A 16,910-nucleotide genomic window follows, 5' to 3' on the forward strand; every position below is an offset into this window, starting at 1 on the left:
AGGAGTGTCACCCCAAAGAGCACATTCTCTCCGGGCGTTCCACCACCCACCCTAAATCACTTAGGGCTACCAGAATTCCTTACAGTTATCCAACAAATTTTGCCTGACAGTCTGCATCTACTTGCAAAGCTGAATCACGTGTTTGGCATTTTCTATGCTTCTGTGTGCTTTGCCGTACCTTTATAGTTAAGGACAGCTACTGAGAGCCTTTGTTTCTCCATACATTTAAAAGTTACATACGTGCCTTCATACAATGAGCGTAGAAGGGCTAGTTGTATATTCTTCAAACTCCATGCTGGTCAAATAAGGTCCTCAAAATAGAGATTTTTCTGTATTTATAAAAATCACTGACAGCTGGGAGCAGGAATAGTGGGCTGTTAGAAGCAACCAGGGACTTTAGTACTGTAGCAACACTAGTCTTTCAGATTCAATTAGTCTTCCTAAATACAGCTGCAATGGTATTACTCATGCTGAGGAGCATTTCAGACATCAGCCATGAATCTAGCTTAAATATACCCTGATACTTGCTCTTACAAGTGGAACAATTTTTTTTTTCTCACAGACCTATAGCTATTTTGCTTATAACAGAATCTGAAATTTTGATTTTACATCACATAGCACAAGGCCTTTTCTCTGGAGCTACTGATAGATTTATCAAACAGCTGTAAATTAAACAAGACTATGTTCACAATATGCAGTACAACTCTAGAAACCCATCCAACTCTTGGGAAAACATGCCCTCAATTTCATCCAGATGACAAAGGGTTAAGGTACTTCAGCTGATATCCAGATTACATATGTTAGAGATAGAGGTTTTAGTTAGTCAAAAAAAATTTGAAGTAATAATAAACATTTCTATTCTTAATTCCAGAATTTTGGTAATGATAACTCAGCCACAGGGAAAAACAGCATTAAAAATGCTGCCAGCACCAAACCAACAGATGTATGAGTACAGCTATTGTGGAAAAAGCTTTTTATTGAAGATATTACCATATACAGCTGTTCAACTATCCATAGGTAGCATTTATTCACATAACAAATATGACACCTTCAATAAACATACCAAACTTGAAATATTACTCACTAGAGCTGGAAAGCATGAAATAACCCTGCCAGACTTTAAGCACTCTCCCTTTCTAAGATAATTTAGAAACTATTTTCTTATGTAGCTTTTAACTTGTATATATGAAGCTCTGGGTTATGCTCACTCAAATCAAAACATACTTTTAGAAAAAGGATCATTACAGAACAGAAACAAAACCTTCTTGTGAACAAATCAGTAAAACAGATTTTCATAGAAGTGATCCAAAAAAGCACACCCTTTCCTTTAAACAACGCTGCTATCTCAAGAATTATACACACAAAAAATATTGACACAATATAACACTACAAAAATCCATAGTTGAATGCTATGCTGAGAGCATACCTCAATCCTGCAAAGCACCTAATGGATACTTTAAAGAAGTAAACATCAGAAGACATGCAGGAAACTTCTGGTCTACTATAGTAAAGAAAACATCCATTTTAATAACATGGAAGATACTACAGCATCATTAGGCCTACTGATTGCTGCTTTTATCACTCCATTGTTACCAAAGTGGAAAATATTAAGGTTTATTTCACATACAGTAAGCAAACTGTGTCTTTCTATGGGACTTCACAGAAAATTCAGCTCTGAAGTCTGTTGCAGAAACAATGGTAAAAAGTATTACCAGAAGCCAATTCTCCTTGAAAAGTCAAATACATTCCCTATAAAATTTAATGCAACTCTATTATGGGTTTTTTGGTAATAGCCTTAAAACTTTAAGTCCAATGACATTTGTATTGCAGGAACACTACATGTTTTTATTCATATTTTCTCCTTCTCCTGTACAGGAGGCATGTTTTCTAGTGTAAAATTTGCTAAAATAAGATCCAGCAGCAAAACACCAAAAATCATCTGTAGAGTGGATGTCTTTGCTATACTAATGGACCAAAAAAAAAAAAAAAAAGGAAAAAAAAAAAAAAAAAAAAAAAAAGCTCTACTTCAGAAGATCAATTTTATTATTATTATTCAGTCCTCAAGGAAGTTCAAGTTGAAAGAACCTTTGAAACACATCTTAACTAATGCTCAGCTTCTGTTAAGTTATAAATTAGGTCAGAGAAACAAGGTGCTAAATCTGAAAACAAGCATATGGCAATGTATGTGCCGAGTACTGAATACACAACTGGAACATACAGAGTTAGATATTCCTTTACGCTAATACCTCTGTATCATGCTCTTTTAATTTAAGACTGGTTAAAGTTTCATTAGCATTCACTTTAAGAGATGTTATGTAATTAGACCTATGTGATGTGTCTAAACTGAAAATTAGAGTTAGGCTTAAAATATTTAAGCAGGAATCGTAAACATATTTCAACACTGCTGAAAGAGGTTTGAGAAAGACTTTGGGAATGTATTTGCTCAATCTGTTTCATTAATTTATTTTGCAATGAAATCATGACAGATTCTTCTCATCTACAAATAGGACATACAAAGCTGAAGAGCCAAAGGAGAGAATGCATCGGTCACAAGATAAAGAATACCCAGCTCAGGGGAGGCAAAGCATAGGAAAAACCAGGGAGCTGGAACCCAACAAATACATGCAGGATGCTGCACCTGCCTGCAACAAACACGCTAACCAACTGAAGGACGGTAGGAGATGAAGTTCAGGCTCAGCTCTGAGGTTTCTGCTTCTGCCAACTGAATTTAAATTAATTGCATGTATTTAATGCTGTTGTTAATTACTGTGAGGCTGCTATATCAAAGGGTTTGTTGAAGAACCACTAATTGGACCTAAAGGATTATTACAGCGGCGTTTTCTCCACGATAATCCTCATTTTCTGCTCATTCGCTTCTTGCTCGGACCCGCCCGGGCGCCCGGAGCACCTGACAGGCGCGGCGGCGGCAACACTGCCGCGTTTCCTCCGGGGCGCCGAGGGCGCGGGCGCACCGCGACGGCCCGGGAGCCACGAGCGCGCGTGGGCGGATGGGGGGTGGGGGAGGGGGCGCGGGGCCGCCCCCGCCGCGCGCGCCCGGCCCCGTGGCAACGGCGCGGGCCCAACAGGTGCCCGCCCGCCCCTGCCAACGGCCGCCCGGCGCCGCCCGGCCGCAGCGGCCCCGCTCCGCCGGGGCAGGCCGCGCCGCGGCAGCGACAGCGAGCGCCCGCCCGGGGCTCCGCGGGGCGGGGGGCCGGGGCATCCCCCTGCCCGCCGCCGCACTCACCCACAGGATGAGGCTGTCGCAGAGCGGGAGGTCGCTCGGCTTCGCCTCCATGGCGGCGGCGGCGGCACCGCCGGCCGGCTCGGAGCGGCTGCGTAGGCGCCCGATGCACCAAGCGCGCTTACGCCCCGAACGCCGCGCAGACTACGTGACAGCCGCCGCCGGCGGCGCCCGCCCCCGCCGCAGCGCGGGCAGCGCTGTCATCACGCGCACGTCAGCGCCCGCCCGTGCCTCCGAACGCCCGGAGTGGCAGCGGGCGCCGCCAATCACCAGGAGAGGCTGTAGCCGTGTGCGCCAATCGCTGCGCGGCGCGCTCGTTGGGGGCGGGCGAACGCGGCTGCCGGCGGGCGGCAGCGGCCCCTGTCAGCGCCGCGCTGCCCTCGAGCATGGCTGAGCGAGGGGAGCGGGCGCCGGCCGAGCGGGAGCGCTTCGCCCACCCCTCGGCGGGAGCGCGGCCCCTGGGTCCCCCCGCGGCCGCTCAGCCGCCCCGCGGCAGGTGCTCCCCGGCCCCAACATGGTGCCGGCCGCGGAGCGCGGGGGGGGCCGCTCGCCTCGGACGTGCCAGCGGTTAAGGCTGAGGGAGCTCCGCGCGTTTGCACCGGCCGCCGGTGTCGCTCTCAGAGTGCAACGCCAAATGCAGCGTTTCTGCGTAGTTTAACGGGGCAAAAACCTGAGCGAAGCTCTCGGAGCGCCTTCTCTCGGGGAGGCGAGGGACAGCGAGCGCCCGAGCAGCGGCCCGACGGGACGCTGGCCTGACGCTGTGCCCGACGGCGGGCGGAGGCGCCCGCGCCCCGCGGCGCAGGAGGGCTGCGGAGCTCTCGCCTCTCGCTTATACTGACATATTTCTCTCTCATTTTCCTCAGCCTCAGAGGCCGCTGTTAGTACTGCTCAAAACCCCTCAGGCGGTAGTGTCTCAAGGGCAGCAATCTGCTCACTCGTGGGCCCACAGCTAGCTGCTCCCCTTGAACCAGTCCCTCTCACCAGCCTGGCGGTGCGTGGGCAGGCGGCCGCGCACGATGTCAGGCACCACCGGACAGATACTGCTCGCCCTCCTAACGGAGGAGCACTTCTGTTTGAGGAAACAAAGTAGAAATCATCTCACTTGCATTCTTTTGCTGTGTTTGTTTCATAGGCAGAACTAACTTGATCAGATCTTGAATATGCCCAGTTCAGAATCTAGCCTTGTAATAAACTGCATCAAAAGCTTCAGAGAAAGGGAAGTCTGGAAAAGCCCCTCTCATTCAGTGCAAGCACCTTACAATAAGAAGATGTGTTTACTCTGGTCTGACTGCTTCAGTACAGGAACCCTAGTAACTTTTTTTTCCAGTTGCATCTTATAGTTTTTGTTAGATAATTCTCTTATGTTCTTACAAAGATTCTTATATTGCCTGTCACTAGTGGAATATCCAAGACTACATTAACATTTTAGTGAAATATCCTAAGGATAGACTAAGCAACTTGAGTAACAGCTATGTAGCTATTATGGATATCATATACTTTTTTTTTTTTTTTTTTTTTTTTTTTTTTTTTTGAATATTCAATTTGCTAAGGTGCATGCTTTAATTCTCTGTTACTGGTCTTACTTTGACTCACGCAGATTAAAAGCTTGCTGCATGAAGGAGACAGGGTTAACATGGGTATTTCCCCTCACAGTGCAGTCCAGACTTCAGGAAGTCTAGATAATGGAATTCAATTTCTGGAAAGCCTTTGACCATTTCTCTTCAAAGTTTCTTAAAGAGATTTGGTTGTCACAGAAGATTATGGGAAATTCTTATTAAAAATGCAGTAGGGAATTAAAGGGTTTTCAGCTAACATCCCACAGGAATCTGCGCTAAGATTTGTACTGCTGAACATGGTCACTTTCAATATTTGTTCTCTTCTGTAATTTTTACTAGCTTTTGTGGAGTTAGCTTCTCCTTTACTCCCTCTTCATTTGCTCACTGTTCTTTCTTTCATTCTATGTCCTTTCCCTTCTCAGGAGGTCCTAGCATTTGACATTTCCTACCTTTACTCATCAGTTTCCTTCTGCTTGTTTCCCAGAAGCACAAAATTCTTGATTTCTGCTTCTTGATTTCACATGCTCTTTCTTTACAGATTCAACTCCTCACATGCTTTCTTTATCCTCCTAGGTCTGGTGTTTCTACAGGTGACTTCTGTGTCCTGGGTTTATGCTCCATATGCCAGGGAACAGTGAGGCCAGCTGCTCCCTAAGGGACATGGAGCCAAGAGCAATACAATGGCCAGTTGGGCAGGGAGGTCACCTGCCAGGGCCTGGTCCCCTAGTAACTGAGCAAGGGTTGCCTAGACATGGCAGCCAGGTTCCACCAGAAGTCTAGATCATCAGGCAAGTTCACAGTGACGAGGCAGGTCCAAAGTCAAGCCAAAAAGTCAGTCCACAGGTCAGGAGCAGGTGTGGTGAGGCTAACCAGGGCCAGGTACAACCCAGTGATCTCCAGGTGGATCCATAGTGATGAAGCATCTCTGAGGCCAAGCTTGGAAGTCAGTCAGGGTCTAAATCAGAGGAAGCCACAGCCTTACACTCCTGTAACAGAGCTCAGGCAGGGAATAAGGGCCCAGGGCTAAGCTTAAATGGGCCCGTGGGCAGAGGATGTAAGTGGAGGCCCCAGGTGAGGAAGACCTATTAATGCACTAAGGGCCCTGACAGCATATTATTGCAGTAGGGTCATTTTTTTGCATAGATGCAAAAAACACTATAGAGAAGTACTTCTATCATACAGGGTTTTCAGTACAGACAGAAGGGAAGGGTTGAGGTTAATAAGAACCAGCCAAGATGTAATATGCCCATTTAAAGGTTGCTATTTTTTCAAAACTATCCAGTTATGTCTACATATAAGGCATGGCTATGCTAAAGAGATGGCATGGATGATAGGTTGGCTGAGATCTGTAGGACAGGGACTAATTTGAAAGAAAGGCAGGTTGTACAGGTTTGGTGGTCTGGGGTTATGTCAGAGCAGACTGGCTCACTGATGCACTCCTGGCTATTGGATCCACTTCAGACGACTAACAAATACATATAACAATCCATGTAGCTATTTTACATCTTTCAAGCTGCAGCTACGTATGGACACATCAGAACACTACAGCACTGGCAAACTGAGCTTAAGAGTTCGGCTGTGGGGCAGAGGGGTAGTGACAAAGGGGCGTTATGTACATTATATTGGTATGGTAGTCCATATGGTTTTATTTTTTAAACCTAGTTGGAAATCTCTTCATGAGCTCCAGCTCACATGAATGCCTGTCAGCAAATTCTATTTTTGTGCCAATCAAGATAAAGACTATGACCTACATTAAGACTGCAGAAACAGGAAAGAATAGCTTTGCACCTCAGACCAGGACTGTGGTTCAGTCTTGTGATATCTAATGTCTCCTGTTATTACATTTTAAGTCAGGCTAAATTACTTCTAGTACTACGAACTTACTTAAACTATGTTCACTCATTTTGATAAGGTGTTCTTTGCCTTCTGGACAAAGTATCTGACATTCTCTCAATGAGGAATATCTCTCTCTTCTAATAAAAAATTCCATTTGGGAATTCTATCTATGTATCATTTAATTTTTAATGGGATCTACATTATTATATCCAATAATATGAACAATGTTTAGTTCAGTCATTACTTCTTGGTGGCTTGCTAAAGAAAGCCACAAACACAGGCAGTTCAGTTTGCCTCTAGCCTGTGGGGTAGGTATACGTGCCTCCTGTAGTTTAGAAATATTCTTGTTGAAAAACCCTCATTTACAGGACTACTGTGAGGATTTTTTACACACTTAGGAACAAAGAAATAAGAATGTAAAAATACTAAACAGTGACACTTGGTGGTCAGTGACGTAACTTGCACATTTCTCCCTGCTAGAATGTCTAAGTTGAAAAATGATCCTCAGCTTTTGTCATATTTAGTAGCTTGACTGATATGAATTATGAAAGTCTGCACTTTCAAAAGCTTTAGCAGCATCGACTAAATTTCATGCTGTTGCATGGGGCTGAAGTATATCTACATTTTTCAGCTGCAGAAACTGGAAATAATTAATCAATTACCAAAACTCATTTGGTAATTAAAGACACATCCTTTCAGGTGCTTTCATAATCTCTTACATTCTCCTGTCTTAAATACTCCAAATTCCCTTTGAATCAAGTTCTACCTATATTGGAAGATTTTATATTTTATTGAAAAGGCCTTGGCTATCTGTTTATTTCCAAAATATGGCCTATTTATAAGCTCTTACAAACAAATAAATGTTATTCTGCATAACTGAACACTCAAAAAAAAAAAAAAAGTGAAGAAAAACTCCATCATCATCCCAGTGTGTACTCACATTATTTGACTGACTGAAAATCATTATCAGTCTCTTACTGGTCCCACACAGGTGTGTATTTTGCAATTGCATGAGACAGAATAGGGTTCCAAAAATTGCAGGTCGCTGACACGCAGCACTGACAATACGAATCAGTCTTGTGATTACTGCTGTACCCCCTCGGCCTGGCAGCTAGCTGGAAAATTAACAAAGAGCAGGGAATGGTTGAGGTACAGATGATAAAACCTTACCACGATCTGAGAAGTTGCTGCTTGGTCACATGATTCAGGCTTCCTTATTCCTATCTGAGATAACCAGCTTGAGGAGATTGAAAGAGAAAGAAAAAAACAGAAACAGTAAAAAGTCAGTGGTAATGTCTGAAATATAGCATCCTTTTTGGTAAGAGGATGAAGTACTATTACTGCTGTACTACACAGGGGAAAATAGGAAGGTAAAGGGTATGTCTATATTGCAGTTAGCCAGTATGCCTGACTGCTGCTGTGTCAATTTATCTAATGCGTTTGAAGAAGATCCCACTTTTTTTTTTTTTTTTGAAGATGCTCTACAATACTCATCACATCAATTATGGGCAAATGTGGGTCAAATGAAATTACCTTGCCTAGATCTTCCTGCAGAATAACATGTAGCCTGAAACTGGGTCAAGCTTAGTCCATATTCCTCCAGCTGTGCAAATCCGCATATATCCAAAGACCAAATGAACATATAGGCTTCAAGTTTTTGAATGTAAGGTGTTTGCTAGGGGAATAGGGGCTAAAATTACAATGTACATATACCCCTTGATTTTTCAAAGCCACATAGGAAAACGGGCAAAACACAAAATAGAACCAGCTTCCCAAGCAGACTAACCAGCAGGCTACAGTTGCTTTCTCATTAGCAGTAACATTAACTTTTTCTAAAATGTCAAACCACATTTCACTTTAAAAAATCAATGTTTTCCCAACACAAATCTTTTACAGGTTCAATCCCTAGAATATCATTTGACTGTGGTTTGTACAGCTGAATGAAAGGAAAGTCTTGCAAGGCTACAGCGCTAAGTATGATTAACGCTACAACGAAACAGGCTTCTGCTGACATGATGAAAGGCATGAAAGACTTACTTTGGTGTTGGACCTCCAGCTTTGCAAATGTATGCTACGTAGTCACATTTCTTTCACGTATAAAACAAGATTTGATTAGCACAAGGGATTCCAACTTGGAAACCTTGCAGTGTTCTAGAGGTCTGTGTCTTCAGTAGATGGAATAGAGCAAGACTCCTTCATGATACTAGTTTTCTTCCAGTCCACAGCAAAAAGCAGGCACTGTTCTAGAGTCTGAGTGAAACAGAGGAGATGAGTTTGAGTATCGTACAGGGTATGGGAAGTTGGTCCATATTCAAGAAGAACTTGCCCTTAGGGAAATAGGAGCTGTTGCAATCAGGAATGTAAAATTTGTTACTATGTAACTGAAGTATCTATTGTAAAATGTTCTGAAATATTTTGGGTTACAGGAGATGAAAGTCATTATAATGTATTTGTTATTCTAGGCATTTTGTAACAATTCTGAAAATACATTGTATGAGAGTACATTCGTCAAATGAATCTCATATTCAAGCTTTTCTGAAAGGTGAAAATATAGAAAAAGCATCTTCCAAACATTTGCAGATTTGATAGAAACACTTTCATCCCTTGAGGTCCTTCTTGGAAGTCATTCAACTATTAGAGCTTTTATTTTTAATAGATTAATATTTAAGCCAGTGGGATTCCTGGAATACTTGAGTCACTTATGCTCTTCTTTGTACTTTTCTTAGGACACCTTAACACAGTGAGAATTCTCTTTGACCCCTATAGACTTATGGTGGTAAGAAGCAGTAAGTCGTATCATTAGAACTATGACGGCATTTCTAGTCTGTCTTCAGAATGAATTCAGTTTTGTCTGCAGTCATTTCCAGGGTCTTAGGTTACAAAGCGTCCTTTGTATTATTATATATTATAGCACCTATCATATAGGGAGTGTGTATATAGAATACAAATGCATCTCCACCTTTTCCATAGAATAATAACACAACATTAAAAAAGTTACAGAAAAAACCTGTAAGTGCCTTTACAAATATTAATTCAATTTTATCATACATCAAGGAAGTAGGCATTGCTAAACTAAAACAGATGTTACATACATAACAGTATTGCCAATATGAGCTATGCATATCATATTTTATTGCAACAAATATTAAAGTTGAGAAGTAGGAATATATTGCCAATCTCATGCATAAGACAAATTAGCAAGACCAGCTGGGGTCCCACTGGCCAGTTTTTATTTTTTATCAGGGAAAGAAGAGAAGAGGAAGGGAGCTGAATGGGACAGAGGGGCAGCTTGGACTTGATTTGAAGCAATTCCAAAGTTATTTGCTTCAGCACTCTTCAGAGCCACTCTTCAGAGCAGTCTACAGAAACATGTCTTCTTTTGTGAGTGCCTCTTGCCAGTCCACTGTTTCTAAATTCTCCCGAGGAAAAGAAATCACTTTGCAGGGCCAAAAAAAAAGAAGACACGAGAGACCTGTATTAGAATTATCTTATCTGGTCATTCCTTAAATAACTCGAAAACATGAGTGTAGAGAATGATAGGTTATCTCTGCTTTAGTTTACTATAATTCCCTTTCCAAGGAGGCAGAGAAAAGATGGAATAATGACATGGAGCCAAAAGTCCTTATAGCCCATTAAATTTCTTAAAAAGCAATAGAGAGAAGAAAATAAGTCAGAGGTAGAAAACTAACTAACTACATTTATAAAAAAATCTTGTGACCAGATCTTTATAATCGCATGTTTTGACTCCAGGAGAATAATTCATTATCTTTATGAATGATCAACCTGGATCACCTCAATAAAACATCTCAGACCAGGTACACCTATGAACAGTGACTTTAGTAGGATAAAATACTACATGTCTACTACGTCTTTTACTTCCAGCACATCCTCACTTTTTCACTGTAACTTTCCTTCCTAGCCTGCCCTCTCTGCCTCAGCTGTTTCCCTAACATTTGTCAGTCTCCTATCTACGCTTTTCTATTTCTGGCTTTTTGTTTACTATCTCACAGATATCGGTACTTCTATTTTGCTGCTCTTTTCTTCAGTGAGCAAGGTCACAAGTGAAAATGGTCTTAGCTGACATCAGTTGACATCATGGAACTATTTGTAATAAAATTCTCAGATATAATTTCAGTTTGTTCCAGTCACAGGAACTTCAGTACTGAGATACGAGCTATGACAGACACATATTTGTCACAGACAAATCCACATTCCTTTTTCAAATCCTGTTTCCACAGTTATGTTGGAGAGGTAGTGTAATGCTGTGACTTCATGGGACTAAAGAATGTTTGACAGATGTTTTTATGTCCCAAGAAGACCATTTGGTTTGTAGATTCTGATTCTGACAATATCTTTGCACATATTTAGTATCTTGTACTGCATACTTGCAGTTTTCACCACAGTCCAGGGTTACTCAGCAAGTATGCTCAGGAGAATGTTTTTCAGGATCATGAAAATCACAAACTTAATTTGTGAAAAGAATTAATCCCTTCAGACTGATTCTCTGCCAGAGTACTGGCATGCAGTCTTGCACACCAAAGCTAACAGTAGTATCTCTAATCCCTCTAAAGACAAAATCATTTTCAAAATAATACGTTCTTAGTATATATTATATCTCATCATGTTATTACTCAGAAAAATTATCATCAGGATACAAGACTCACTGAGTAAAATATTAATAAGTTGTTAATTTGCATTATTAAGTTGAAAATTAACAGAAGTTATTAAGGAATTGCCTTTGTTACCTAACAGTATTGAAAATGGCTATGTGTTTTTAAATGGGCTATTCAAATAGTAATCTCTAGCTGAATAAGAAAAGTGTGTGTTCAAAAATAGAAATTCTAGATGAACAAGTCACAGCTGTAACATATTAATAAATAACATGAAAATGTCCAAAACCCAACTATGGCTAAAGGGAGAGAGGGATAGCTATAGGTTTGTAAAGCACAAGATGAATTGTTTTGTATTTACTCATTTACTTGCTAAAAGAGTTACATATTGAATAAAGCAAGTTAGCATGTATCTCTCAAAATCAAGTTCAAATTTATTTTTTTATACAAATGTCATTTTTCTTTTTTTGAAAAAAAGCTTCAAGTTGCCCAAGTATTTTGACATTTTCATCTATATTTTAAGGTTCCCTTGATATAGCATGTTCCAAAGGTGAAAGCCAACTCATACAACAGTTGGGTGGAGCTTCTTTCTAACAAAAAGAGTTTTTGTTTTCTATAAGCAGTGTCAGAGAGGTTACAATTATTTTTACTGGCATTTCTAACAAACTTGTATTTTACACTTGGTTCATTCTTTTTTATGATAAAAGCTACGATTGCCTGATTTTACTAGCAGTTCACTTATGTTTCCACTTAAAGAGATATCTTTATTGTTTTCTTCATGTACTTCACTAGACAGCTGGTCTGCCATGTTTTGCTCTTCATGGGAACCAGGTTAATGGCTATTCTGATAGCTTAGATGTTCATTTTTTCACACAATACTAAAGCCTGCCTGCATATACAGCAGTCAGCATTCATCACTTATTTTCCAGAATGGAATTAGGTCACATCTGGGACACACTGAGAAGACTTTAATAAGAAACTCAATCTCAGGCATAAAACCCCTTGGTTTGTGTCAAACGCCATTACGCAGGCCCTGGTCCAATGCACTGCCAGGGAGTGTTATTTCACATCTTCATACTTCCAAGTCCCAGTTTTTAGTTAGGTAGGATTTTATGGAGTAGAATAAGAAACTTTATGTGGAAAATTGCAAATTAATAATGCAGTAATACAAACAGTTGGCATGAACACACCTGTTGGCTTTGATGGGCCTATTCAATTACACAAAATAACTCAGGCATGTAAACGTTTGAACAGGCTCAAACTCCAAAGCCGAAATGACAACTTTATTATTGCTAAAATTATTACTTTTATTGTAGCTGTGCTTTAAGGCCTCAACAAAGATCCAGCATTAGAAAAGGACCAAATTACAATTAGACAAAATGCGTCCAGGAGTGCAGTTTCCATGCACATGCTGGGAATCAACAAGTTAATAAGACAAACAATAGCAATGGTTGGCCACCCAGCTTGTTACAGCAATCATGTTTTTCTGATTTACTGTAAACAGTCTCGCAAATTTAAGAGATTTTCTTGTGCCCACAATCTGCATTACAAATATTCTGATGCTGTGTAAAAGGAAGTTTGCTAGTACTTAACAGTCTTTCTCCAGCAAACAGGTATAGTCAAATTCAATGAATTAAGTCTAACAAAATCTCTCAGAATCACAGAATGGTTGAGGTTGGAAGGGACCTCTGGAGATCATCTAATCCAACCCCCCCCCCACACACACACACACTCAAGCAGAGTCACCTAGAGCATGGTAGACAGGGCTGCATCCAGACGGGCCTTGAAGATCTCCAGAGAAGGGGACTCCACAACCTCCCCGGGCAACCTGTTCCAGTGCTCCGTCACTCTCATAGGGAAGAAATTCCCCCTCACGGTCAGGCGGAGCTTCCTGTGCTTCAGTTTCTGCCCACTGCCTCTTGTCCTGTCACACGGGACAACTGAAAAGAGTTTGTCCCCCTCCCCTTGACACCCTCCCTTCAGGTACTTGTACACATTGATCAGATCCCCCCTCAGTCTTCTCTTCCCCAGGCTGAAGAGGCCCAGCTCTCGCAGCCGTTCCTCCTAGGGCAGGTGCTCCAGCCCTTGGATCATCTTTGTAGACCTGCGCTGGACTCTCTCCAGTAGCTCCATGTCTCTCTTGTCCTGGGGAGCCCAGAATTGGACACAGGACTCGAGATGAGGCCTCCCCAGGGCTGAGGAGAGGGGCAGGATCACCTCCCTCGAGCTGCTGGCAACACTCTTCCTAATGCACCCCAGGACCATTGGCTTTCTTGGCCACAAGGGCACATTGCTGCCTCGTGGTGAACTTGTTGTCCACAATGAGAAATAGGAGATTGAGAATGGCATTAAAAAAACACTGTCTATTTAAACAATGCAGACTTTAGCATATAGTTTCCAAGCCTAGCTTGTCTGTTAGTTAAAAGCATATGTGATTGCAAAGGAGACAAAACACAATGCATACAGCCCCTCGCAAGTAAAAGTCTTTCCGGTTCATTTAATCTTTACAGAAAGTCTATAATTTTTTGCTATTATTTTGCTATGGGTGTTTCACCTTTATGTTAAAACCAGTTCTAATCCTTTTTTGACTTAGTAGTAATCAAAATGACCTAAGTGTTTAGTGTGTTCGAACAAATTTTCTAGTAGATAAACACTCATGTCTATCACAGTCATAACTAGTAATAACTGACACATTTGTTAGCAGACATATTTAACAGGATGAGCAGAATAGGTGGGAAGAGGTAGGAAAGAATGAGTTATGTTCAGATGCTTGGAGAGTCTAGGAAAGATGAAGCCTTTTAGCAGAAGAACATGGGGAAGCATCCACTGCTAATGCTGTGTCTCTTCTCTGGTTAGAGAAAGAGCTCCAGCTTATACATTTGCTAGTCTGGCATCTTTTATAAGTAATTAAATCACATTGTAGATTTGTATATGTATCTGGATAAATAATAAATGACAGATATATACATTAAGCACATTGGCAGATGAGTATGCATGAATATCTAACGCAGGCAGTCACATACACTACTGTATTTGCTGCCAATTTCTCAGTAACAAAGTGAAGTATGTTCCCCAGGGATAGATGACAAACAAGGAACATTGTTTACGCTACAAATTCCATCCGGTTGCTAGTCTTTGGAAAATGCTTTGTTTAACATATCAGTGCTTCAGTAGGAACAGCTGGGGGCATTATTTTTGTTCTGTTCTAATATTACTGACCCCCCCTCCACTCCTCCATAAGAGTTTATGTGTGTGTTTGAGAGCTGAAAATTGCATGTGTGCTCCAGTGCTTTGCTGAATCAAGGTCAGGAGGGTCAACATTGCATAAAACAGCCTGTAACAAGTTTCCTTACGAATTCTGCTGTATTAAATTGGAAAACATCTTTACAGAAATCAAGCTTTTCTTAAGGAACTTATATCATGACAAAGAGTAAATACTTCATTAAGCATATATATGCCCAACAATTAATTCTATTTTGGCCTATTAGATCTTCTGCTTAAATTCTACACTTCACATGATTAGTTGGACAATGCTGTGTGTTACTCAGCCTAATTCTGCAGTTATGCAATGCCATAGTATCACAAGTATCTGGCAAGTTTTACAGCTGTTTCACAACAGACATTCTGTTAATCACTTGTCTACACAACTGATAGGCTGCTTCTATATCAGGCAATCAAAATACCTATAGCTTACCTTTGATCAAGCTGATATTTGAAAATAGCAATGTGATATTTTTACTAGATTCAAGGATCTTTTCAATTACATTAAACATCTCTTTGAGGGAGGAGATCTATTTAGGTTCTTTGGAAAGGGAGGAGTGCTGTTTTTTTCCCAGGAGTCCTCTATTCTTTTAACAGATGTGCTTTGTTTGAAAGGTTTCTTTTGTAACCGTAGTTTAGAAGATCTAGCAGAACTTTGACATTGGGTAACTAAGTTAATAATTGACAAACATGCATAGCCTGCCATAAGGAATGATTCTACACCATAATATTGTCAATGTATCTTGCTGGGCTTCCCTCACACATTTCTGGAAAGAGGAATGGTAAGCCAAATTTTATGTAGGTCTTCTGAACAAAGGTAGGAAATAATCAATAGAATGATTATGAATAAATAATTGAAGTATTTATTTATACTTTTAATCACTAGAGTTACTTCAGGAAAACTTGCATAAATCAATTCTTCCCTTCAAAATATGTACTTATAGTTTGCATGTGCTTAGGTTTAGTATGTATTGTCAAATACTTAGTTGTCCAGTATATCCGTGCTTATCTTAATTGCCCTGTAATTGAGAGACGGAGCAACTGTTCATCTATCACAGCATCTAATGGCTTGATTTTTTTCAGAGTTCTACTAGATTTACTTTCCAAAATGCTGAGCTTTCATTTTAAGCTGAAGTAAGTGTCCAGATTTTAAAAGATCTCAAGTTTCTCAAAAAATCTAACTGTCAAACTGGGAACTTCCAGGTTTGAGCAACTTCCGACCCTGGCTCCTGACCGCAGTTCTTTTGAAATTTTGACTCCCAAAGCAGGCAACTCCTGGGATGCTCATTGAGAAAGGAATATAAACGTATTTCTAGCATCCCTAACAAAAACACCCACTGTTTAAGTATATATGTAAAGAACTGCCTTTTTTTTTTCCTATCTAAATCTGCCATCCATTAGTTTATGGATGCCGTTTGCTGTATTAGAAGAGAGAGCAAACAGCTAGTATTAGATAGCCTTTTTGTTCCTCTCCATCATCTTTCATAGACCTCCACCATTTCTGTCATTTCTTTTGCACCTGAAGAATCTCAGGTTACTTAGTGATTCCTTGTAAGGAAGCTGCTTGTACCTTTGATCGTCCTTGTCACGTGTTTCTACCCTTCCCGGCCTGCGTTACTTGAGACAGAAGGGTCGTTTTTTCTTGAACCACCTCTATTTGTTGTGGGAAAAATATGCAAACTTGAATGAATATTCCAGGTGCAGAACCCACATACAGTGTAAAATAACATTTTTTCATGATACTCAATGAACTTTAATATATCGCACGAAAGCGCCTTACAAACTCTGATTAGTTTATGCGGACATCATCAATATTTAGTTAACAGTAGCAGTGGTCCAGATCCTGTTAAATTTTGCACAAGCAGGATCCTACAAGGCCACAGAAGGCAGCTGGGTGGGTCCTCAAGAAGTGACCTCGATCTCCCCCTCCCTAACCAGAAAATATATATATATATATATAACAAAACCAGGCAGGTAATGAACAGCCTCCCCAGAGCCGAAACTGATTTCTTAGCTTTTTCACTTACTGTCTTTAAAATATAAAACCTATTTTATTTTCTTAGGTGGAATACTGAAGAAAAGAGAAACAGCCTCTTCAGCAAAGTTACTTAGTTTATAAGCTACTGTGACATTATCTGAAATATGTCTATACAAAAATATTTAGAAAAAAGTGTTGTTTTTTTAACCTTAAGTACACAGCTATGCAGGCTTCATTACTTTTGATGGAGATTAAACATCCTAAGCCCTTAGACAGATTTAAAAATCATAATTTAAATGCAAAAGATGTATAAAATGTGTCTGTCCTCACTGAACTACATGTACATCCTCCTGGAAGGCAAACAGGAAGCTTTGTCTACTTAATCCCTTGGAAATGCCTTTCCTTCTCTTCCAAGTGCAATCATCTAT

General features: G+C 40.8%; 1 protein-coding gene and 1 long non-coding RNA gene across 2 annotated transcripts in view; both read right to left on the bottom strand.

The window, feature by feature from the left end:
* HOOK1 (hook microtubule tethering protein 1) overlaps positions 1-3,319 on the bottom strand; it is a 28,255-nt gene extending 24,936 nt beyond the window's left edge. The window contains exon 1 of the mRNA XM_062580973.1: positions 3,245-3,319. Coding sequence (XP_062436957.1) covers positions 3,245-3,295 — 51 coding nt within the window. The 5' untranslated portion in view covers positions 3,296-3,319. The remainder of the gene's footprint in view (positions 1-3,244) is intronic.
* Positions 3,320-9,710: 6,391 nt separating this feature from the next.
* Positions 9,711-16,423, bottom strand: LOC134143682 (uncharacterized). The gene is made up of 3 exons (XR_009959160.1): positions 16,075-16,423; positions 12,990-13,167; positions 9,711-10,069 (listed from the first exon to the last, which is right to left on the bottom strand). It is a non-coding gene; the product is annotated as an uncharacterized LOC134143682 (long non-coding RNA).
* Positions 16,424-16,910: the final 487 nt, after the last annotated feature.

Source organism: Rhea pennata, chromosome 8, assembly GCF_028389875.1.
Source record: "Rhea pennata isolate bPtePen1 chromosome 8, bPtePen1.pri, whole genome shotgun sequence".
NCBI lineage: Eukaryota > Metazoa > Chordata > Aves > Rheiformes > Rheidae > Rhea > Rhea pennata.